Source organism: Ochotona curzoniae, unplaced genomic scaffold (genome assembly GCF_017591425.1).
Source record: "Ochotona curzoniae isolate NIBS_2020 unplaced genomic scaffold, NIBS_Ocur_1.0 scaffold_4506, whole genome shotgun sequence".
NCBI classification, from domain to species: domain Eukaryota; kingdom Metazoa; phylum Chordata; class Mammalia; order Lagomorpha; family Ochotonidae; genus Ochotona; species Ochotona curzoniae.
The window spans coordinates 42,749,413-42,772,928 of NW_024467119.1; the positions used below are offsets into that span (position 1 = coordinate 42,749,413).

General features: G+C 41.5%; 2 protein-coding genes across 2 annotated transcripts in view; one reads left to right on the top strand and one right to left on the bottom strand.

Annotated features, from left to right (window-relative positions):
* Window positions 1-7,306, bottom strand: part of INTS12 (integrator complex subunit 12) — a 32,008-nt gene extending 24,702 nt beyond the window's left edge. Inside the window, exon 1 of the mRNA XM_040966952.1 lies at window positions 7,246-7,306. The gene's annotated coding sequence lies outside the window, so the exon portion shown is untranslated. The remainder of the gene's footprint in view (window positions 1-7,245) is intronic.
* A 290-nt stretch (window positions 7,307-7,596) lies between these two features.
* The window catches only part of GSTCD (glutathione S-transferase C-terminal domain containing), a 119,187-nt gene continuing 103,267 nt past the window's right edge, over window positions 7,597-23,516 (top strand). The window contains exons 1-3 of the mRNA XM_040966976.1: window positions 7,597-7,780; window positions 13,766-14,206; window positions 14,782-15,246. Of these exons, the coding sequence (XP_040822910.1) occupies window positions 13,787-14,206; window positions 14,782-15,246 (885 nt within the window). The 5' untranslated portion in view covers window positions 7,597-7,780; window positions 13,766-13,786. The remainder of the gene's footprint in view (window positions 7,781-13,765; window positions 14,207-14,781; window positions 15,247-23,516) is intronic.

Below are 23,516 nucleotides of genomic sequence, written 5' to 3' on the forward strand. Positions count from 1 at the left end.
GTGGCACCCAGACCCAACAGATCCAACAGATTCTCACAAGATCAGTACCACCAACAACCTAATTACATAGGACACCTGGTGTCTCCCTAATCCTGGCACCTGAACCAACTGGAAGTGGGAGGAAAGGTTGCACAGACAACAGTGCAGCCTCGGCACAATAGCACAGAAGGAAGAGATTGGTGAGCCAGAAGATGGGGCTATGGAGCCCATGGTGGAAATCTAACATAAGAAACAGATCTGGAACTCACTGAAGGGACTGGCATAATTGGCTGCAAGCAAACAGTTGTGTACCAACTGCAATAAGACATAGCTTAGAAACCTGCCCCAAGGAGAAAACTCTGATAACCAGAAACACAATGACCAAAAGCAAAAGAAGACTAAAAGGTAAAATGAATATTACTGAAGACTGCCCTGCAAAGGAGCAAAACCCTATGCCAACCTCAGAGTTCACTGAGGAAGACATCAAGAAAATGGGAGACACAGAATTTAAAAAAACTCATTGTAAAGCTTTTGATCAACCATGAGAAGCACATTCAAGCGTTCAAAGAATTTAAGGACTGTGTCACACAAGCAATAGCAGCAAGAAAGCAAATCAAGGCTGATATATCAGAAATTAAGAACACAGTAGAGCAAATTAAAAGTACAGTGGAGAGTCTCCAAAGTAGAATGAAGCAAGCAGAAGAAAGAATCTCAGAATTGGGAGATATTTCCTGTCATCAGGGGGAAGCAAACAAGAAGCTGGAAGCAGAGCTGGATCAGGCCAAAAAAAGTATTCAAGAATTGAAAGACACTATTAAGAGGCATAATATAAGAGTTATGGGAGTTCCAGAAGGTGCAGAAAGAGAAACTGGTTTTATAAATATATTTAATGGAATAATAAAGGAAAATTTCCCTAATCTAGAGAAAGAATTGGGAAATAACATCCAGGAGGGCCACAGAACTCCCAATAGGCTTGATCAAAAGCAGTCTTCACCAAGACACATGATCATCAAACTCTCTTCAATTGCACATAAGATCCTTAAATATGCATGTGAAAAAAAATCGATTGACATATAAAGGGATGCTAATTAAACTCACAAGAGACCTCTTACAGGAAACTCTACAGGCCAGAAGGGAATGGAATGACATATTCCAGATTCTAAAAGAAAAAAATTGTCGGCCCAGGATAACATATCCAGCAAAGCTTTCTTTTCTTTTCGTTCTTTTGCTGAAATAAAATTCTTCCAAAGTAAAGAAAAGTTAAAAGAATTTGTCTCTTCCAAACCTGCCCTACAAATGATACTTCAAGATGTTCTCTTGACAGAGAAGAGGAATAGCACCAAACAAAACCAAATGCAAATGGGAAGAACATCCCAGTAAAATGACAACAGAAGACTAAACCAATTCCTAAATGACAGGACCAAAGTACCACCCATACATATTAACCCTGAATGTAAACGGCTTAAGCTTAATCAAACATCACACATTTGTAGACTGGATTAAAAAACAAAACCCATCTTTTTGTTGTCTAGAAGAGACATTTCACCAACAAAAATCTGTGGAAATGATATCCCATGGATTTTGATGTTTTTGTTTTTGTTAGTTTCATCTCTTCAAACACTTTCTTCTGATTAAATTCTTCTATGACTCATAGATCATACAGTAGCATTATTTTCTTCAAGAAGGTTCTTGATTTTCATTTCTTCAGCTACTCGTTAGTCATTTAATGGCATGTTCTTTAACTTCATGGTGTTGTTAATTCCTTTTTTCTTCCTGATGTTGATTTTGTTTTGTGGCTTTTCAATTAAGGGGATGTACAATAGCTGTGTGATAGAGACTGTCATATCTAGTAACGTTATTTAACATCATGGCTCTGTAAATTTCTATTTTTTTTCTATTGTTGATTTTGTATTGTGACTTTTCACTTAAGGGATGTACAAGTAACCGTGAAATGGAGACTATCATATCCAAATGTGAGGTTACAACGCAGTATGCATCTCTATTCCAGACAAAGATGGACTTACAATGAAACTGTTCACTATATCTTGACAATAGGATGCTGGACTCTCTACCATTGTCCATGCCCGCAATGATGGACATATGACTGTGTATGAAGTACTATACTTTAGTAATGATATAAAGGAACTAGGGGAGGGGGAATTTGCGGAGAGGATAAGAGAAATCCCAGGAGCCTATGCAACTGTATTATAACATGGTAATAATAAAAAAAAGAAGAAACAAAGAAAAGAAAAGAAATGCAGATCTATACTGGCCAAAAAGAACTGCAAAAATGAGTAGTCTTGGGAATAAATACACTGTCAATTAAAAATAAGATTTTTAAAAAATTTCTAAAAAAAAACCCAAAAAACAAATATACTCTATCTCCTAAGCCACCAATCTCATTTTAACATTCAGCAAGATACAGCAATCCTTCCACACTGCTCTGTCCAACTCTGACCCCACTTGCTGTGAAAACCAGTTATACTTTCTTCATTTCTTTCAAATGGTTTATCTATTTCAGTAGAAGGCCTCATTTACTTCATAAAGAAAACAGAAGCTAACAGAGGGAAATCAAAATCAACTTCTTGTCAACACATCCACAACTTAATCATACACATCCTTTCTCTTCTTTCTGATCTGATAAAAAGGATGAAGCAGCTTTCCATGCATGAACACCTGTATCCGTTTTCTGTCTTTTCCTGAACTGTCTAGCTTATTATTTCTTCTTCTTTTTTTCTCTATATGTGGGAAGGTTGTACTTCATTGGAATCTTTTCATCTCTTCAAGACTTTCTCAAAACATCATTTATTTTTTAAAATTCTTTTTTGTCCTTCCTTCTACGATGGAATGATTTCTGCCTTTTGACCTTTGTTCCACTGTCCTATGAAAATGACCTCATCAAAACCACCTACAGTCTTTGGTAAATCTAATAAATACTATTTTTCTCCCACTTCTTTCTCTACATTCCCTGTATGTACCTCAATCTGATCTCTTCTGATCTACAACTTTAAGAAATCATGCTGGATTAACAGCAGAGACATCACTTGGAACAAATCAGATTTACAAACGCGCAGTCTCTGCTCCAAGCCGCAATAAGTGAAGCGCTACAATTCTGACGCTTCCCGAAGTTTGAGAATTACTGCCCTAGACAATTTGATCTGCAGGCATATGTTTTGTTTTGCCTCCAATTTCTGGGACTGCTATTATATAATTTGTCTCTCCAGCCCATGCTTCTCTTCCAAGACTCAAATGCCACTTTGACTTGGTTATCTCACTGTAGCCTCCATCAAACATGCGCCTTACAGAGCCTCTCACATGCACTTCTCCTTTCTTCCAACCAGTACTTCCTCTATAACTACCTTTTTCAAATACTTACAACTTTGTTCCAGTTAGAAACCTGGGAGCCAGTCTTAACTCCTCTTCCTAATTTCCCCACCTCCCATTCCCAACTCAACCAGTAAACCTTTAAATAGATCAGAAATTCATCTACCTTTTTCTATCCTTACCACCATCATTTCAGATCAACCTCCCATTACCTGGCCCACAGTAAAACATTATCAGTCTCCCCACAACCACTCTCATCCCTTCTTAGCTGTCTTGTATCACTCACTCCAAATACTTTTATGACTTTCCATAGTCCACATGCTGAATAAGATTCTCAGCAGATCTCTAATGCCCAACAAGATCGGGTAATACATGTAAAGGAGCTGTAACAATATCCGGCTCGCAGTACATGCTCATTAAACATTACTCCGGTTACTGTTACTCCAATACATTGATACAAACTGTTCCAAGTCCTCCAATATATCTTGTCTTTATTACCTCCATGCTTTAAGGGAAGCCGTACCATCTCCCTGCCCTTTGTCACCCTTCAAGTCTCAATTTATTTTCCATACATTCTTCACCAAAAAATTCGTTTTACTGTTACAGGAGGTAAAAACATCTTGCACTGATTGATTATATTCATCATATTGTTAATTAGGTAAGAAATATCTTTCTCATCAGGAGAGCAGTCAGTAGACTGGTTTTACTTCCCACTGTAACTAGCCAAGCGCATCTTGGTAAACAGCGGCTCTTCAGTTAGTGCTGGCCAAGTAAATACACGTTAGTCGCTTTCTGTCGTAGAACTCTCTTAGAGTGGCACAGTGTTTCCTCAGTATTTCCAGGTTTCTTCTTCTGTCTGTAACTACTGTCTCTCTGGCTCAGCTCCCACGTGCTGATCTTGATGATGCCCATTTCTTTGCTAGGGCTGTCTTCTGTAGTTCTGCTGCCTGTTTCTTCCCCGGAACACTTATATATTGCACGTTTTGAGCTTCTATTACCAGGCAGGCGCTTTTATATGCTTTACTCTTACTCCAATCTCTTTTAAGTTCAAACTTCATATTTCCAATTGTTTAGTAGACACTGTCTACGTGATTTGATATGTCCTAAGGGCATATCAAACTGGTTATGATTAAAACTGACTTTGTGAATACCTCTTTCAAAAGGTTCATTGCCTGCCTTTTCCTTCAACAAATAACAACTCTGTTGACTAGAACGGAGGTTCAACTCTTTCCCTGATTTCTTCCTTATGTCCCAACAATTGGAACTGGCAGACTTTCCTTAGATTCTGATTCTGCAACACCTTTTACATCCGTCACATGTTTCATTTCCACTGTGGATAGGAAAAAGCAGGCCTTTATTAGTTTACTCCAACAGAAGCAATCCAGTCATTCTCCTTAGCTTCAACGGTGTTGCCATATTAATTTCCCTGAAATACAGTTTTCTTCCTTTTAACTTTTGCTTTTTGTAAAAAATATTTGGAAGGTTACAGAGATGGAGAGTTAGTGCTCCTCTACATCCAGATTAACTCCTCATATGGCTGCAGAAGCCAGGGCTGGGCCAGGCTGAGCCAGGAGACAGAGCTTTCACCTGGACTTTTCTTGTGGGTGGCAGGAGCTGGATTGAAAATGGAGCAGCCAAGGACACAAACTGGTACCCACAGGGATGCTGGCATGGCAGCTGATGGCTTTAACAGCTGTGCCACAACACTGGGCCCTCATTTTCAAAATATTCTTGATGAGAAAATTAAGGCTTCCTATTGCCTTAAAAGTAAAGTTCAGTCCTGGTGTTGGGGTACAGATGGTTAAGCCAGCACCTGCAATTTTACCATCCCATATGGCTGCTGATTCTAATGCCAGCAGTTCCACTTTCGATCCAGCTCTTTGCTAATGCACCTGGAAAAGCAGCAAATAAAGGCCCTGTGCTCACTTGGGAGAAGCTAACGGTGTTCCAAACTCCAGGCTTCAGCCTGGACCAGCTCCGGTCACTGTGGAAGTAAATCAGCAGATGGAATTTCTTTGTCTCTTCTTCTGTAACTCTGCCTTTCAAATAAAAACAAATTGGCCTAACACTTTTTAAATCTTTTAAAAATTTCTTTGAAAGGCAAGATTACAGAGAGAAGGTACCATCTACTGGTTCACTTCCCAAAGGTTCCCATAGGCTGGGGCCATGCTAGGTCAAAGCAAGGAGCCCAGCACTTCTTCCAAGTCTCCTACATGGGTGCACGGGGCCTAAGGAATTGAGTCATCTCCTGTTGCTTTCCCAGGTGCACTAGCATGGAGGTGGACTAGAAGTGGAGCAGCTGGGACCCAATCTGCTGCCCATGCAGAATGCCAGCACGGCAGACTGCTTAAACTGCTACATCACACCACTGGCCCCTTGGCCTAGCATTTAAGATTAATTATCTGGCACAAAGCTATCATACTTTACTCCAGACACTCCTTACAGGTATTAGCTGACCTTAGCTATCTTATTTTTTCTTTGTACTGGAAGCTTTGTCTCTACTTCTGCTTCCAGATCTTAGCCAGACATAATTCAAGCACTACCCTCGCAAGTGCTATAGTAACAGCTGCTCTGCTCTTCCTAACCTAAATCCCATCAATAATCTCACCTGCTGAGGACATATCATGGGGGCATTTTTTTATTTTTTGGTACAACATTGGGACTTTCTGCAATCATGCATAATCTTTTTTGCCTGTTATTTATTTCCAGTAAAATTAAGAGCCTTAATCAGACTCTACATTCTCCCTATCTCTTCTACTTCACAAAATAACTGCTTACAGAGACAACTAATCAAGAGGTCAAAGCAAAGCCTCCACTTGCCAGTTCCCAAACATCAGTAAAGTCACTTCAGCAAAAATGCAAAAAGGCAAAGTGGTTTCTCACCCTTCACTTCCCCAAACGTCCAAACATCAACAAGCTAAAGCTAGTCAACAAATAAACAAACAAAAACAACAAAACAAACAAACCGCCTTTCCAAGCCTGGGAATTTGTACATTGTTCAAGCAATACTCTCTTCCTAATCTTTCATTAGGCTTGAATTCATTAATCACAGCAGAACACAAATTCCACCAAACTAGGGACTTGCAGGTTCACTATTTGCCTGGTGTTCAGAACTTCTCAGGTGCTCAAAAATACTGTTTGCATCAACTAGATTTTTTTGTTTAAATGTTGTTTTCTAGCACTTCTGTCATCTCCTCTGTTGAGACTGTGAGCCCAATAGATGCTTTCACTCACAGTTCATTTTCCGTTTGCCAGTTTTTAAAGGAGCCACAAGTCGGTCAGGGTGCATTCACAAGATGAAAGAAGTGGAACCTACTGCTGCAGAGTTCACTCCTAGAGCTGTCACCTCACAAGAACTCTAGCAAACTTTGCAACCTCTCGCAAACCTGTCCGATACCCATTCTTTTAAAAAGGCGCTGCACTTTTCATTCCCCTAAAAGAGTTCTCCGCCCGGGACTACACAAAACAAACATTTGTGGAAACGCAGGGCTGTCGGAAAGACTCGATTTTCAACTATATCTGTGGTGGAGAGAAGCTTTAAAGCGACAAGGGACAATCAGCAATAATTTTTCAGTGTTGTAGTGAAAGCAAGACCCACTAGCACCGGGGAAGGTCCTCAACCGAAGCGAAGGAAGAGACCGGAAGAGGGCAGAAAGAGAGAGAGGTCGTGACAGCCTGGACCAGAGATCCGGGACGGCGTTCCAAAGACCCCAACCCGGGGGCTGAGCCCCAGCCTGGTGCACAACATTCGCGAAGAAAGCAGTCGGCGCGGGGACCGAGGGCACGGACACGCTGAGGTGCTCCGCAGCCCTCCGCCCACGGGATCTTTCCAGAAGGAGCGAGGAGACCCAGCCCTGCCCAGGTCGCTCCGCAGCCCGGCCCTCGCGGGGGTCTCGAGCCCCCCGGAGGCGGCAGGGAGCCGGCGGGCTCGTCACCACTCACCGCTCCGCCCCGCAGCTCGCCCGGCTCCCGGCGCTCCCCTCCGAACCGCTCCCTCGGCACCCTCCGGCTCCCAAAGAGCAGAAACAAAGGTTCCCGCAGCACGGCCCGGGGGAAGCGTTTGGCGGTGCGCAGCAGGAAGTGACGCAACCGCCCTGTTTCCGGTCCGCCGGATTATGAATGACAGCCGGCGGGAGTCACTTGGTAGCACTTTGGCTGCGTTTCGGCTGGGCAGGTTCCGGTGGTCGCTCGCTGCCCGGCCTGGCCGCGCCTCTGCGACCAGGTAAAGCCGGCGCTCAGCCGAGGCAGGGCGAGGGCCAGGCAGCAGATCCCGGCCGGCGCCGGGCCGCCCCGGACCTCGGCCCCCGGCTGCCCCGAGTGCCCGGCCGGCCTTCCCGCTGCAGGTGCAGGGGCCTGTGGGGTCGTCCGCCTTCGGCTGCTCCAGAACTCTGCGCTCTCACTGCAGGCTTTCCCCCCGCGGCGCTGGGGACACTTTTCCATTCCGACTGAGCTCATTTGAGGACACGGCCGCTTGCTGGTCAGTTATTTCAAAGGACTTGTGGCTTCTCCCGCAGTCAAGTATGTGCAGTGCCCCTCTTGACTCGTTCTGACTTGTTTTGAGCCACTTGCGTGAAATTGTTTGGCTTCAAAATCTATTACTGTTGTTACTTCTCATGTCAACTCCACCTGACTTACAGGCTCCGGAGTCCCTCCCACCCCTCAACCCTCGCCCCAACTTTTTGATGCCATTCAGGTACTACACTCTTAAATGCCAAGAAAATACCAGGATTTAGTAAATACATCTTGTGCTGAAGTATTGAAAAAGACTATATTGATAGGAGACAACGCAAAAGTTAGCAGCTACTTTTTCGACGTTTAAACATAGCCAGTTAGTAATGACAATATGACACAGCTGAGTGTTTAATAAGTCAAACATCAAGCTCTGCCACAGAGCTTAATCATACTCATTGCTTGAGAATGTGTTTGAATTATGCGGAAAGACGTTTTAAGTGGTTGAACCTTAAAATACGATTGACAAAGGTTGAGCTTTGAGAATGCTTTTGCCAGGTTCTTCTCGTGTTTTCTACACTTCTGCATGTGTGCCTAATTTTAAATAAGGCTCACATTTGAGGTTAAAGAATGGTTTTCAAGTGTTTTTTTTTTTTTTTCACTTATTTCGCTTTGCATCATCACCTGTGGTTGGAAATAATGATAAATCCCAGTACTAGATCACTTTTCTTTTTTAAAGATTTATTTTTATTGCAAAGTCCGATATACAGAGAGGAGGAGAGACAGAGAAGAAGATCTTCTGTCTGAAAGTGTCCCTAAGTGATTGCAACAACTGGAGCTGAGCCAATCCGAAGCCAGGATCCTCCTCCAGGTCTCCCACACAGGTGCAGGGTCCCAAGGTTTTGGGCCGTCCTTGACTGCTTTCCCAGGCCACAGGCAGAGAGCTGGATGGGAAGTGGAGCTGCTGGGATTAGAACCGGCGCCCGTATGGGATATTGGTACGTTCAAGGTGAGGCCTCTAGCTGCTAGGCTGTGGCACTGGGCCCCTAGATCACTTTTCTAATAGCAGCCTTGGAACTAAGCAGTCCTGGGGTCAGCCAACTAACGTGTCTATTGCATACGTTCTACATGGTGGATGTGGGTTTTGCCCTCAAGTATTCTAAGTTGCCTGTGGGACTCTGCCTTTGACTAATAATGGGAGTGGAGCGGTTTCGGTCATGTAGGCCCTAAGGAGGCTGGGTGTTGGCCTTTGGAGTCGGAAAGTTTGCTTCCTGCTGTGTGGGTCCCTGTTAATTATGAGGTCAGTCTCAACTATGACTCCATGGCAACAGATGGTTCCCTGATTGTCCAGAGGGGAGATTTATGGTTATTCCGTTGTTCGCATCATGAAATAAAACTTGAGAACTGTTGGGTCCTGGAGACATTATGTCAGAGGATAAGTACAATGAGGAAAAGAAAGGTATGTACGGAGCTGGGCAGCCATGGAAGTGCTTTTGCAAGTCAGTCAGGAGAGGCTGTGTGGAATTGTTCTTTTTGAAGAAAAAGCAGTGAATGAGATGACTACATGGGCAAAGGGGAATGAGAAGTGTAAATATTCTCAATTCTTCCTGACATCCTCCTGTGGCAGCAGGGTACAGGAAGTAGCGTTGGGAAGGAGAAAGGGTAGCAGATGAAGTCAGAAAAAGCCACTGTCACGCGAAGCCCTATTTAAAGGATTCCCCTGACTCGTTGGGAAGTGGAGTTCCGTGATGGTTAACAGGCTGTTGCAGTAGTCGTAAGAGCCGGTGATAGTTTAAGATGACAGTACTAGGAGGTTAGATTTGGTGTGTATTTGATGGATGACAGGGTATGAGGGGAAAAGGAATGAAGCGGAACTTCACCATTTTCGGACTAAATGTGAGCAAACAGTGTTGCTCTGGAATGGGGCCAGTTAGGAAAGAGAAACACATTTAGAGAAACAACCAAGTGGAGCTGTGTGTGTGTGTAAGGTGTGTGTGTGTGCCTGTGCGTGCATGCACAAATGGATGCTTGAAGTGAATTAGCAAAATGGCTATAGATAAAAAAAAATGCTTATATAAAATTTTTTTTAATATATGAAATGTTTTACGTACCATTCAAATATATGAATTAGGATGGACATGCAAAAATATATATATAAGTGCCTGAATTAATAACCTGTGATTAGTTCAGCTTTTTAATCATGTCTTTGGGAGTGTGCATTTGATGCTCTCACCACGGGCATTCCCACTTCCTGTGTCAGAGATCGTGACTGTAAGTCCCCGTTCCGCTTCTCATGCAGCGTCTGTTAGTGTGCGCCAGCAGAAGGAGGCTCCGGTGTCGGGTCGCTGTCTGGGGAGAGTTCCAGTGTTTTGGGCTTTGGTTTGGCCCAGGCCGGGCATCTGGGGAGTGAACCAGCAGATGGTTCTTTTCTCTCTCTCTCTCTCTCTTTCTGTCTGCCCTTTCAACAAATTAAATAGTCTTGGGCAATTTCCAAGTAACAAAACCGAAACACCCACATTTTCTAACTTGTCTATCCCTTCTGCCAGATCCCTAAGCAAATTGGCACATCTGGGGAAGATGCCTGCTCTGTTAGCTCTATTCGGCTCCTGCAGTTCGTGTCTGCTGCTCTCTCGCTGTCGAGAGCAGCTCAGTGTGGCATTTTTCAAAACAGGCAAGGCAGGTGACTCTGCTGCCGTGCTTGGCCTGGGCGTGACATGAAGCCGCAAGGAGAGCTGGGCCCAGAAACTCCCGAGACCCACACCCTGAGTTTGCAGTGCCTCTCTAAGCTCTGCATAAATAATGGAACTTGGAAATTCTCCAGGTAGTAAGGGAAAGAGGAAAAAGAGAAAGTTTTTCGTTTTTCATATTTGCGCACTTTGAGAGAAACCTATGTCTCACCCTCTTGAAAAATCTAAGATACAGTGGAAGCCAAGAACATCAAATTTGTACAGGCTTACTAAATATTTAATATTTGCTCTAAAAGGGACTTCATACAGAATGGGAGAAATGTCCCAAGCACACTAATGTTTTTAACTCCAGGATCATTAAGTAGCATTTCATTCATCATGAAAAAGGACCACCATGTATTTGGAAAAAAACATATTAAGAATCAACGGTGTATTACATTTTCTCTCAGACATTTCATTAGTTTTAAGACATCACCATGAGCAGATTATTGTATTGCCATGCAGTATTCAAAAAGAGAAGAGTTTATAGAATATATGTAAAAGCCTATTTGATGATTCTTGTGTGCCCTGGAAAATTGTAAAATATACATGTACTCTCTCTTTGTATGCATATTAAACCAAAAATAGTATGGTTTTTTAAAAATTATTTATTTTTATTAGAAAGTCAGATACATTGAGAGGAGAGACAGGAAGATCTTACGTCCACTGATTCACTCCTCAAGTGGTCACAATGGCAGTAACAGCCGATTGGATGGCAGGAGCCTAGAGCCTCTTTTGGGTCTCCCACATGGGTGCACAGTCCCAAGGCTTTGATCTGTCCTTGACTGCTTTCCCAGACCACAAACAGGGAGCTGGCTGGGAATTGGGGCCGCTGGGATTAGAACTAGCACCCATATGGGATCCCGGAGTGTTCAAAGCAAAGACTTTAACCACTAGGCCACCACACCAGGCCCCATGGCATTGTATTGTTTAAGTATTAATGGAGCTAGTCTCATAATCACTGTTTCCTAGACTTCTAGGCACATGAGGAAATCTATCATGTTTTGTTTCAAATTTGCCTTCTGAAAGCATTTAGGTTTCTTTATAGTGTCCGGCCACTGGGAAAGTAAGTCCAGATGATTGGTAAGTTTAGAAGCAAAATATCCCTGGGGCCACACTTCTAGGAAGAGTCCCTGCGAAATTCATGGCCAAGTACCAAATGAAAACCAAAACATCATTAAGTTCAGAGTTGAAAAATGGTGTCCATCAATTGAAAAATGTTTGCTTTTAAATCACATAATGTAATTTTTTCCTCAAAGTCATCATCAGATGAAGTGTTTATTACGCTGTCAAGACTTTCTAAGGTGGTACCTTACCAAGCATAGCCTTCGGTAAGCCTATTAAAACTGTTCAGTGAAAACATGTTGATCAGAAAGAAATTCCGTCTTGCCTTTTGCTAAAAAAACAGAAAGACAACAGATTTAGAATTAAAAACGTTACGTTTTTAATGATCTTGTAAAATTCACATAACACTAATATTTCAAATATAAAAAGGACAATACCTGTGTACTTTTAAAACACTTTAAAATAATTTTATCTCTAACATGCCATCATTCTATTTCGCAGTTCACGGTGAAGGCTTCTAAAGAGCGCCATCTAGTGTCGGTTTTGGAATTGTGCTTTATGGATTAGAACAGACCCAGAAGTATGAATCAACCGTAAAAAATCATGCTAAGGGCTCGCAATTGACCTAGAATTAAGGTGCCCATGTCCCACATCCAGAAATGGCTGGGTTGACCCCCCTGCTCTGTCCGTGACTCCACCTTCCTGTTAACACAGAGCCTGACTGTGAGTCATGAACCTACTGGAATGTGGATGCACACTGGGTGTTTGGGCCAGTCCGTGCCACAACTGGTTGTTGACGGTCTTTATTTTTATTGGAAAGTCAGATAGGAGGAGAAATGAAAATTTATGAGTCTGGCGCCTTAGACCACTCGGCCATCCTGACAACCAGAAATGAAAATTTAAAATGTCTCTCAATAATCACACCTCAAAACTGTCTTGAAAATAAGCTGTGTTTGAATCTATGTATTCATTCAACACATCCTGCTTGGGGCCTGCACTGTGGCTCCGCAGGTTCAGCTGGTACCTACAACACTGGCATTTCCTCTGAGCATCAGTTCAAGTCTTAGCTTCTTTATTTCCAATCCAGCTCCCTGCGGCTGTGCCTGGGAAAGCTGCAAAGGATGGGTCCCCGTGCGCCCCTGCTGTCTGTCCACAGGCAAGGCCCGGATGGTATCCTTAGCTCTTGGCTTACCCTGGCCCAGCCCTGGCAGTTGTGGCTATTTAAACAGTGAAACAGCGGGTGGAAGATCTGTTTTTCTTTCTCTGTGTCACTTTGTCTTTCAAATAACTTATGAGACACTTGTTGATTATATATGATTAGATAGGAGGGTAGATACATCCAGCAAGCCTTGTTTTCATTGTGTTATTTAACAAAACAAAATTTCTCCTGTAATGGAACATTTTAGCTGGGGGAGATAATATCCAGGCTTTGGACAGTCCTCTACCGCTTTCCCAGGATACAAGTAGGGCGCTAGATGGGAAGTGGGGCCACCAGAACAGGAATCAGTGCCCATATGGGATGCTGGCATGTGCAAGACAAGGACTTTAGCTACTAGACTACTGCGCCGGGCCCAGGACCCTGCATTTTAGATTAACAGTCCACATCTGCTTGAGCAGATTTAATGGAAGCAACATCGAGACTTAAAAGTTTCGTAAGATCAGGAAGATCTTTGTAGGCCACTGTAACATTGGGGGCTTTTCTGTGACTGGATGTTGGGGTTTCAAGGTGAGTAGCAGCATGATTTTACTTCGCATTTATGAGCATCAGCTGAACCGTTGTGATGAAGGACACTGGGTGGGGTGGTGAGACGGAGTGCTGAGTGAGTTTACAGTAATTCAAGAGAGGTCACAGCTTCAGTCACAGTAGAAGCCATCGAAATGGTGACCAGGTTTTGCATTTATGGCGAAGGCAGAGCTAGCAAAGGTTATTTGTTATGGGCGTGTGTAAGAAAAGAGCAAGTAGAAATGTGTTGTGTAAGGTGTACTCTTTTTAAAGGAACTGGGTGCAAAATTACCCCCCAAGACTTGTTAGTTTCACAGGGTAGAAATATTTTGCTTTTGAATTTTTTTGTCCTTGGTTTGGTATTTGGGAGTACTCTTGTAGCATCATTATATCACACACCTTTACTGATTTCTAGAACAGATTTCTAAAACATTCGTCTTTGATTTTAACTTCTAAATTATCTTCCAAGATCTGGAACTATTTCATATTTATGCCTTAGGTGACCCGATGGAAGAAGAAAATGAAAGGCATTAAGAAAAGTCTCACAGAAGAGTATCTCTACCTGGACTTCTCTCACCAAGCAGGAGGACACATCTTTCCTCTTCATACGTCTGTAACTTTATTTTTACTGTCGTACTGTGACTGCAGCCTCTTTAAAGTTTGCTTCGTCCGTACCAAAGAAGGTACAGATAGTTCACTGCAAAGGAAGGCACTGTCCCAGGATGTTGAAATACAGATTCTTTCAAAGGAAGACCTTCCACCCATCGTGCAGAGTTGCTGTTTACCTGCAGTGGTGGAGCAGCCTGGCAACTTCTGTAGGGCAGGCCTTGCTGTTGTACTGAGACACATCGTTCAGAAATCATACGAAGCAGATCCCTCGAAGAAAGACATCTTGGAACTTCTGGGTTTTAAAAAGACCTGCTTGAAAGCCTGTGCTGAAGTGAGTATATACGGTCTGTGTTCCATTGTTTGGTACAAGGTGGTGACTATGTGCTTCACCGCTTATTTTAAACGCCTCTTGGGAATATTGTCTCATTTGCCAAAGAGTAACCAAAGACTTAGTAGTCCTTCATGGTTGCTGATATTTTCATTATTGTTTGTTAAGTCTGGAGTTGTTATTTAAGAAAATAGCTTTGTTTTGCATGCTTAATTTTTTTTGGTGTGGAAGATTTCTGAAGGGAATAATTTACACATAAGCAGGAGCTCATGTAGCAATGCAATGTGTTGGCAGCTCTGCGTGTGTGTGTGTGTGTGTGTGTGTGTGTGTGTTGTATGTATTTTGAGATGTTGGTAAGAAATGGTGTGTTTGGGGACAGGCTAGAGGAATGCCTAACCTCTCTTGCTCGATGTTTTCACTCAAGTACCATCATAAACCTTCTTCATGAAACCCATCACAGAAGTGGTTTAACTCAAGGCTTAAATTTTCTAACCAGTTTTATTTCCCAAACAAATTCCTTTCTTTCAACTTGTGTTAAAAGTAAAGAAAATGCTCTCACTTCTTGGTTTGTCTTTTAGGTTAGTCAGTGGACCAGGCTGTGTGAACTCACCATCCCTTTGGCTGTTGAGAATTTTGTCAGAGAGTCTCCTGCCCAGCCGGAGGCCATCCCTGCAGAAATCCTCGAGTTAGAAAGAAAGCTGAGTGAGCCTGTCCGAGTGCATAACGACGATAAGCTCAGGAGGCAGAAGCTGAAACGACAGAAGGCCGCCGACGCTGGGCCTCCCCACGCTAAGGGAAAAGAGAAGAACAAGAGCCTCACGGGGGAGAGCTCCGAAGACTGGGACTCACCTCAGAGTCTGGAGCTCGGAGTGGCCTTCTCCAGGCTTGCAGTAGGGGAGGAGCCGGTGCCTGGCAGCAGGGAGCCTGCTCACATTAGGAAAGCCAAGGCCTCGGACCTGCCGCCCCTGGAGCACGTGTTTGCCGAAGGCCTGTACTTCACCTTGTCCGATATCGTGCTCTTGCCCTGTATCCATCACTTCCTGGTAAGGTTTTCTCCAGAGTGTTGCCGTTATTACAAATTTCAATCTATAAAACTACACATTTGGATTCTCATTGTAGTTTTTACTGTCTTCATGCCCCCAAACAGTTTCTAATATGGTGTCCTTTTCTCATCTCTAACATGGAGGTACTAATACCTATTCCAAAGGAATAGTGTGTGGAACAAAGGAAAGCTTCCATGCTATGAGGGGAGAGCAATGTTTACTCTCAGTACGCGGTAGTAATTATAACTTTTGAGTTGTTGGAATTTTAGCAATTAGTAACCTTAATATTATTCTGAATTACTATTGTGATTATCTCCTCATATTAGAGGGGCGAGACTTAAAAAAAAATCCATGTAAAGTTTTCTCTCCTAGAAGGGAAAGCTCCGCCTCCTCCTCTCACTCTCTACCCTTCCCTCTCTGAGAAGGACCAAATGTGATGTGAGAATGCAGCCTTGCATTTGGGTTTCAAGAGCTGCATTTTTCTTGTTTGAAGCAATGCACCCTTTCCCCTGCTAAGATATCAAACATCAGATTTTATTCTCCTGCTTCAGCAGCACTTCAATGTCCACTGACACATGAGAAAAAGACTTGTGTTGAAAATCGATACAAAAGCCTCGTATTTGGGGATTTACACTTCACTACTAAATGGGGCGGTGTTGATCAATTGTCATTTCTTTAAATAGCAGTTTTCTTCAAAACTGAAGCAAAACAGGGTTAGCAACAAAAAATATTCCTAGATTAAATAATAGGGAAAAAAAAAGAGTAAGGAATTGTTTAGAATTGTGATTCGCTACTCCCGACGTGACATTTTTTACTTGCCCAGTCACGTTGTTTCTCGGTTCTCTTCTCCTTGACTCTGTCCCTCCCTTGCCTCCAACCCAGTCCTTAGGGTCGGCATTTGGGACATACTGAAAGATTTGGCTTTCTTGACTTCTCCGAATAATTGTTTGTTTTTCTTTTTCCCAACTTATGAGAATTAAAGCGGTGCATCCACTTACTGAGTTGAGACATTTATTTAAAAATTGTAAAATCTGTTCTATCAGGCACCATGTGAGCACTGGGAATATAGTGATGAGTAAAACAGATAAGATCTCAGCCTACGTGGAGTTAATATTCTAGTAGCAGAAGACATAAATGAGGAAGTAAGCGGTGTATAACATTTACATAAAATAATAAGTGCTACCAAGAAAATAGGACAAGGTGACAGAAAAGGCTTCAGTATTTGACTTCAAACTCCAAGGTGAAAGTTGGATTCACCTACAAGAAGGAGATCATAGTTCGTTGTCAGGAGGCCCATCTTCTTTTTAGCTCATTTGGATTGTATTTTAACTGAATTTAAAATCAGTTTAGCTGATTAAGATTAATCAAGCAAAACTATGCCTAACCAAGAGGAGTTTTTCCCCTCCAATCAAGACGTCTGTCTGCCTACTAGTGAGATATCTGTATCTGACGTGACTGAAAAGCTTCGCTTTCATCTCAGTGCTAAGTTAAGAGACTTATTAGCTCTTTTCTAACATATGTATTCCGTGATTAAATAATGCTTTCTTGACACATTTTGGTAAGCTAATTCTCCAAATATTTTCCTTTACCCCCTTGTATTTTTCCTGAAGCTGCACATTGGCTCTCAGGCAGTCATCCTTTTTTTTTTGGTCAGATCTTTGGTGTTGTTTTTATCATGTTTTCCTCCTTTAACTTATCATGGGTAAAAAAGGTAATCATTTTAGTTGATATGGTGGCAGTTTTGCCAAGCCTTCAGGCTTGTGTTAGTACACATTCAAGTGAATAGAGTAACAGTCCAAGTGCTCAGAATCAGGGTCCAGCTCGTAAGTAGCAGCCAAGATCAAGATAATAGACTTGGATCAGAAGCATGGAAGTGAACCGAGGAATATTTAGCTGCAGGAATAAAGTTGGGGTTAAAAAAAAAAGCCTGCTTAATTTGTCCATGTTAGGGTTTAGGTTACCAGGGTTCAAAACTAAAAGAACACAGAATATATCCAGTCCTGCTAAACAGTGGAGCCTAAGAAACACACTGGTAGCGGGTCGAGTGGCTGAGGTGTTAAACAGGATGTGCCTTTTCAAGTAGGTAATAGCACATGAAGTTAACTCATGATGGCCCAGCTCTCCATGGAAATGTCCTGACAGTGTTGTCTCCTTTGTAATGTTTTACAGTTGAATTCAAAAGGAATAAATTAAAAACACTTTATGTCCCTCTTCTCCTTTCACTCATTCACTAGAACCTTCTAATAGCTAATGCATCACTCTGACAACAGAAAATTATGTAGTTTATTTCCTATTGGTAAATAAACATATTTTTTAAGAATTATTCCAAAGATTATTTCTGTAAGACAGAAGTTGCCAAGTTATGAATTTTCAGAAGAACTTAGGATTTTTTTTTTTTAACATTTATTTGTTTATTGGAAAGTCAGATATACAGAGAGGAGCAGAGACAGAGAGGAAGATCTTCTGTCCGATGATTCACTCCCCAAGTGAGCACAACGGCCAATGCTATGCCGAGCTGAAGCCAGGATCCAGGAACTTCTTCTGGGTCTCCCAAGTGGGTGCAGGGTCCCAAAGCTTTGGGCCGTCCTCGACTGCTTTCCCAGGCCACAGGCAGGTTGCTGGATGGGAAGTGGAGCTACCGGGATTAGAACCGGCGCCCATATGGGATCCTGCCGGGCCCAGAATTTAGGATTTAATTCTGTGTGTTTTAACTTCCGATGCGTTGAATTGCATGTTTAAGTACGTTTTTTTTTTTTTTTTAAGCTAAAGTAAAACCATTCCTCATTTAGCAATTGATGTTTAGACAGAGATTTGTAGTAAATGTCTCTTTTGGTGTTCTCCATTGAGACGAACTAGGATCTCATTTTCGGACATATTTTAAAAATGATGGATACAACTTGTTTGGTGATAAATTTTGTATTTTCAGTATCTTGTTATGTTCTTAAGAGTTTAGGGTAATTTTATTTTTATGAAGATTGCATTCTGGGGCTGGTACAATGGCTCAATTGGCTAATTTTCCTCTTGCAAGCGCTGCCATCCCATAATTTCCTGACCCCTACACTTCCCATTCAACACACACTCATATATATATGTATACACACACACACACACACACACACACACACACACACATACACAGAGAGAGAGAGAGAGGAGGAGGGCAGGGAGACTTTCTATTTACTATTTTATTTCCCAAACACCACAACACCTGGGATGGGCCAGACCCAGGGTAGGATTCCAGAACTCTCTCTAGTTCTCCAATGTAAGTGGTAGGGGCACAAGTTCTTGATCCATCAGCTGTTGCTTCCCATTAGCAGGAAATTGCAAACAAAAAATGGAGGAACTGAGATGGCCTTCATTCAGGCCTTTTAGTATGGAAGGCAGCATTCCAGACAGCTGCTTATCTGCAGTGTCTTACCTGTCCCCAAGAGTTCCCAGTTTTAACCTAGTGATTCTGATCTAAAAGTGAAAAATAGGATATTAGGATTGTATTTCCGTTGATACAGAATGATTGCTGTGTTTTCATTGCTTATGCTACCCACCTAAATGTGTGTGAGTCCAGGCATATTTCCAAAACAATAGGCATGGCAGAAAATGAAATAAGCACAACTTGTTTTGTTTAATAGATGATTGGAAATAAATGCACAGCTGAAAATAGATTTAACATCTTGTTTCAGACACACTTTCTGTCTGTTATTACAAATTGCAACTAACTAGTTGCTAAGGTTTCATTTTGTGACCTTGATGTCTACATTTTTAACCTTTTCTTAAAAGGTTTATTTATCTATCAATTTGAAAGAGCAACAGAGAGCAAGACAGAAATTTTCCAGCTGCTGTTTTCATTTCTTAGATAGCTACCAACAGGAAAGGCTAGGGCAACCTGAACCAGGAGCCAAAATCTCCATCCAGGTTTCCTACTTGGGAGATAGGGGCCCATGTACATGGCTCTCACACAGTGTTTCCCAGGTGTGTAAGTAGGAAGCTGCATTGGAATTGGCTTAGCCAGGACTCAAACCTGAATCCCAACACTCTGATGAAGATGCAGGCAACCCATATGGAAGCTTAATTCACTACACCACAGTGACCACCCCCATTAGCTACTGTTTGAGGAGTAAATTATATTTGACTTCCTTCCTATCCTTAAGGAATTTTGTAATATTTTTAGTGATTTTTAACCTAATAAGCCAGGTAAGTTTTTCTTTTTCCAGAGGCATTTCTTAGTAACAAATTTAATTTTCATTGAACAGTTTACATTATCCACTTAAATGCTTATTAATGAATGTAATGACTAATTCAGTGGCTATGAGTTGTTTGGTATTAGCTAGCTGTCCAAGCATATCGATGAAATTAGGTGATCTGTGATACACAGCAAAATTCCTCAATTTCTTTGGAATTTGAATTATTATTCAGTCTCAACTAGTTGCAAAAGGAAGGGAAGCTGCCATGTAATAAACTAGTAAAGGAAAAGTAAGAAAAACGCAACATTCCTGGTATTATTTTATCACTTCTTGAGTTCAGTTCCATTGTAAACTTTTCTATTTCCAGCTAAGAATTTTTTTAAAGAATCACAAACCTTTTAACTTCCAGAATTTCAAATGAGAGTAATTTTCAGATTTTTTTACTGTAATTTACAGATCATTCATTTTGTAAGATGATTGTATAAAATAAATGTAATTTTCATATCATAAATATTTAAATACATATTTATAAATTGAAAATAGCTTGCCATATTATGGTACTCTGATATTTTCTGTTTCGTTTTTTAAAGACCATTTTATGTAGATTTCACGACTTCCCAGTGGGTTATAAGCAGCAGTTTGAAAACCACAATTTAAAAGATTATTCGCTGAAAATAGACTTCTTCATTGTTTAGTCTTTCATTTGAGTTAGTATTATTTACAATGCAGTGTTTTAAGTGCTTACAATATTTAAAGAGGGTTTCATATAGCCCTATCCTTACTTGTTTTTATTTAATCTAAAAGTTCAGATAAAATATAGTGCAATGTATATACATGTGAATTCCTCATTAATTCCTATTCTTTTGGGTCTGCTTTGGTAAATTGTCAGAAATAGTAGTAGAGACTTTCTGTGACTTGACCTTTTTATACATCTATCTATAATAATCATAATCTGTGATATTGTCATGGTTTCTATGGAAACAACATAAAATGCCTCTCAAGCAAGAACACTCTAATTTTCAAAGAAACTGAAATTTGGTGTCATAATAGGGGAGAAGCCATCTTAACAAACGGAAACAAAAAAATATAACCTTGCATCAGGAAAAATGGCTTTCAGTTTTGTAATTTGAAAAATTTTAAATCTTATTTCACGTGCTGCTTTGCATTTTTTTGAAAAGTCCTCTGAATAATGTTACCGTTGCCTCCAGTTACATGAGGAGATATGTTTCATGACCCCCAATATAAGCCTGGAACTAAGGATAGTATCTCTCCTTGTTTGTGTACTATGTTGTTTCTTATGCACGATTATACAAATTTAATGCTGTTTAAACTTTAAGCAGTGTTTATTGTGGAATTTGGTCATCACTTTGTAGGTTGAGGTGTTAGAGCAAAATTAGCACCAAGATCTTTGTGCATTTGTAGAATTTTATGAATAAAAGACAAGCCTTAGCAGTTTCAATACATGATTGTTTTTTTCTTAAAAGACTAGAACTTTCACCTTTTCACTTAAAGGAAACACTTTACAGCTTCTCTTTGGTATATGTGAGTTGTCAATATTATTATCTGGGTTTGGGAGTCATTAAGTACATAAGAGTTACTGCACAAAGCACTGTGTGACACAGCAACATTTGATCTGATAACCTAATATGTATGTTAGGTTTTTGACATAGTTCTATCCATTTAACTCTATTCATTGTGTTGAGAGCTTATGGCACACAATGAGGTTCTGTGTCAATATGTCCCTGAAGACGTTTCAGATTTTTAAAAAATGTTTGTTTGCTTCCATTTAATTGAAATAGTCATGGTGACAGAAAGAAAGAGAGAAAATCTTCCATCTACCAGTTCACTTCCCGAATTCCCCAGTAGCCAAGCCTAGGCCCAACTAGCTCTCCCACATGATTAGCAGGTGCTTGGAAACAAGGACAATCACTTGCTGCCTTGCCGGGAATATTCGCAGGAAGCTGAACTGGAAGCCAGAGATGTTGGGACTCATAGCCACACTCTGATGTGGGGTGTAGATGGGGCTTGGCTTTCCAGGTTTAAAGGGAGTTTATTACACAGGAATTCTTTTTTTTTTTTAACACATTTTTTTTAAAGATTTATTTATTTTTTATTTTTTTACTGGAAAGGCAGATATACAGAGAGGAGAGACAGAGAGGAAGATCTTCCGTCCAACGACTCACTCCCCAAGTGAGCGCAATGGCCGATGCTATGCCGATCCGAAGCCAGGAGCCTCTTCCGGGTCTCCCACGCGGGTGCAGGGTCCCAAAGCTTTGGGCCGTCCTCGACCGCCCTCCTGGGCCACAGGCAGGGAGCTGGAAGGGAAGCGGGGCTGCCAGGACTAGAACCAGCGCCCATATGGGATCCTGGTCGTGCAAGGCGAGGACCCCAACCACTTGCGCCACCGCGCTGGGCCCACACAGGAATTCTTGGAGTGGATTAAAAATAAGCCACTAATGAATGGTAGGCAATTGATAAAAGATGTAAAGTTCACCAGAATGATTTGCAAATGTACTGTTTATGTATGCATTCACAAATGTCATCATTGGTATTAATATTCATTCTGTTATGATTACTCGTATTCTTTCTCCGTTTTCTTTGTGGTATTGGTTTCTTGCATTATGTGACTAAAACACAGTTGTTCACTTACCTTCCAATGGATATCTTGCGTATTTCTAACTTTTAGCTATTATACACAAAACTAAAAACATCTGTATTCAGATTTTATATGGACATAAGTTTCTGTCTCATCTGAAGCACAATTACTAGGTTTTATGGTGGGAGTATGTTTAGTTTTGTAAGAAACTGCTGAACTGTCTTTTAAATTGAGTGTACTCTTTGTGTGCCCGCGAGCAAAGGATGAGCTTCGGTTGCACCACCTCCTCACCATCATTTGGTGTCAGTGTTTCAGACCATTGTCAATGTAAGTGTGTGGCCACATCTCCTTGCTTTAGTTTGCAGTTCTCCATGATGTGTGATGATCAGCCTTTTTTCATATGCTTAGTTACAGTGCGTTTATCCTTTTAAAGTAAGATTAAGACCCTCACCCAAGTTTTAACGTTTTTTTCTTACTGTTAAGTTACTCCAGTTTTTATGAAATGAATGATATTAAGATATATCACAGAACATACACAAATGGCAGGTAAACACATTAAGACACTGTGGTTATTTATGGGGAAATGAAAAATTGAGGCTTACAGTGTGATGCTATTACACACCTACAAGAGTTGCTGAAATAAAAAAGACTGACAATATCAAATATTGCAGATCTGGGGAGACTGGAATCTCTGCACATTGCTAGTAGGAGTGTAGAATGATATGGCCAGCATGGCGAACAGCTTGGCAGTTTCCTTCAAAGTTAGACACACAATTACTATACAACCTAGCAATTTGACTCCTGCATATCCAACTCCTAAGAAATGACAAATATTTCCACATAACACTGCTACATGAATATGGATAACCACATTATTTATAATAATAGATAAATCTATAAACATTCAAACATTTACCGTCAACATTTTTAAAAGTTTATTATTTTTATTGCAAGGCATATATACAGAGGAAGCTCTTCTGTTCACTGGTTCACTCCGCAAGTGGCCACAACAGCCAGAGCTGAGCTGATCTGAAGCCAGGAGCCAGGAGCTGCTTCTGGATCTCCCACTTGGGTACAGGGTCCCAAGGCTTTGGGTCATCCTCAGCTGCTTTCCCAGGCCACAAGCAGGGAGTGGGATGGGAAGCAGGGTACCAGGATAGCCACTGGCATGCATATGGGATCTCAGCACATACAAGGTGAAGACTTTAGCCAGCATGCTATGGTGCCAGGCTCATTAGCTCTTTTTTTTTTAAGACCTATGTTATTTTAGAAAGGCATTTTTATAGAAGAGAGACGGAGACAAAGACCTTCTACCTGCTGTTTTACTCCGCAAATGGCTGCTTTCCCAGACCGTGAGCTGGGAATCAGAAATGCAGCAGCCAGGACATGGACTGGTGCCCATATGGGATGCTGGTGCTTGTGGTCAGAGGAATGAGCTGTTGAACCCATAGACTCACCCCTACCATCGACTTTTGGAAGTATAAGCAAAATACAGT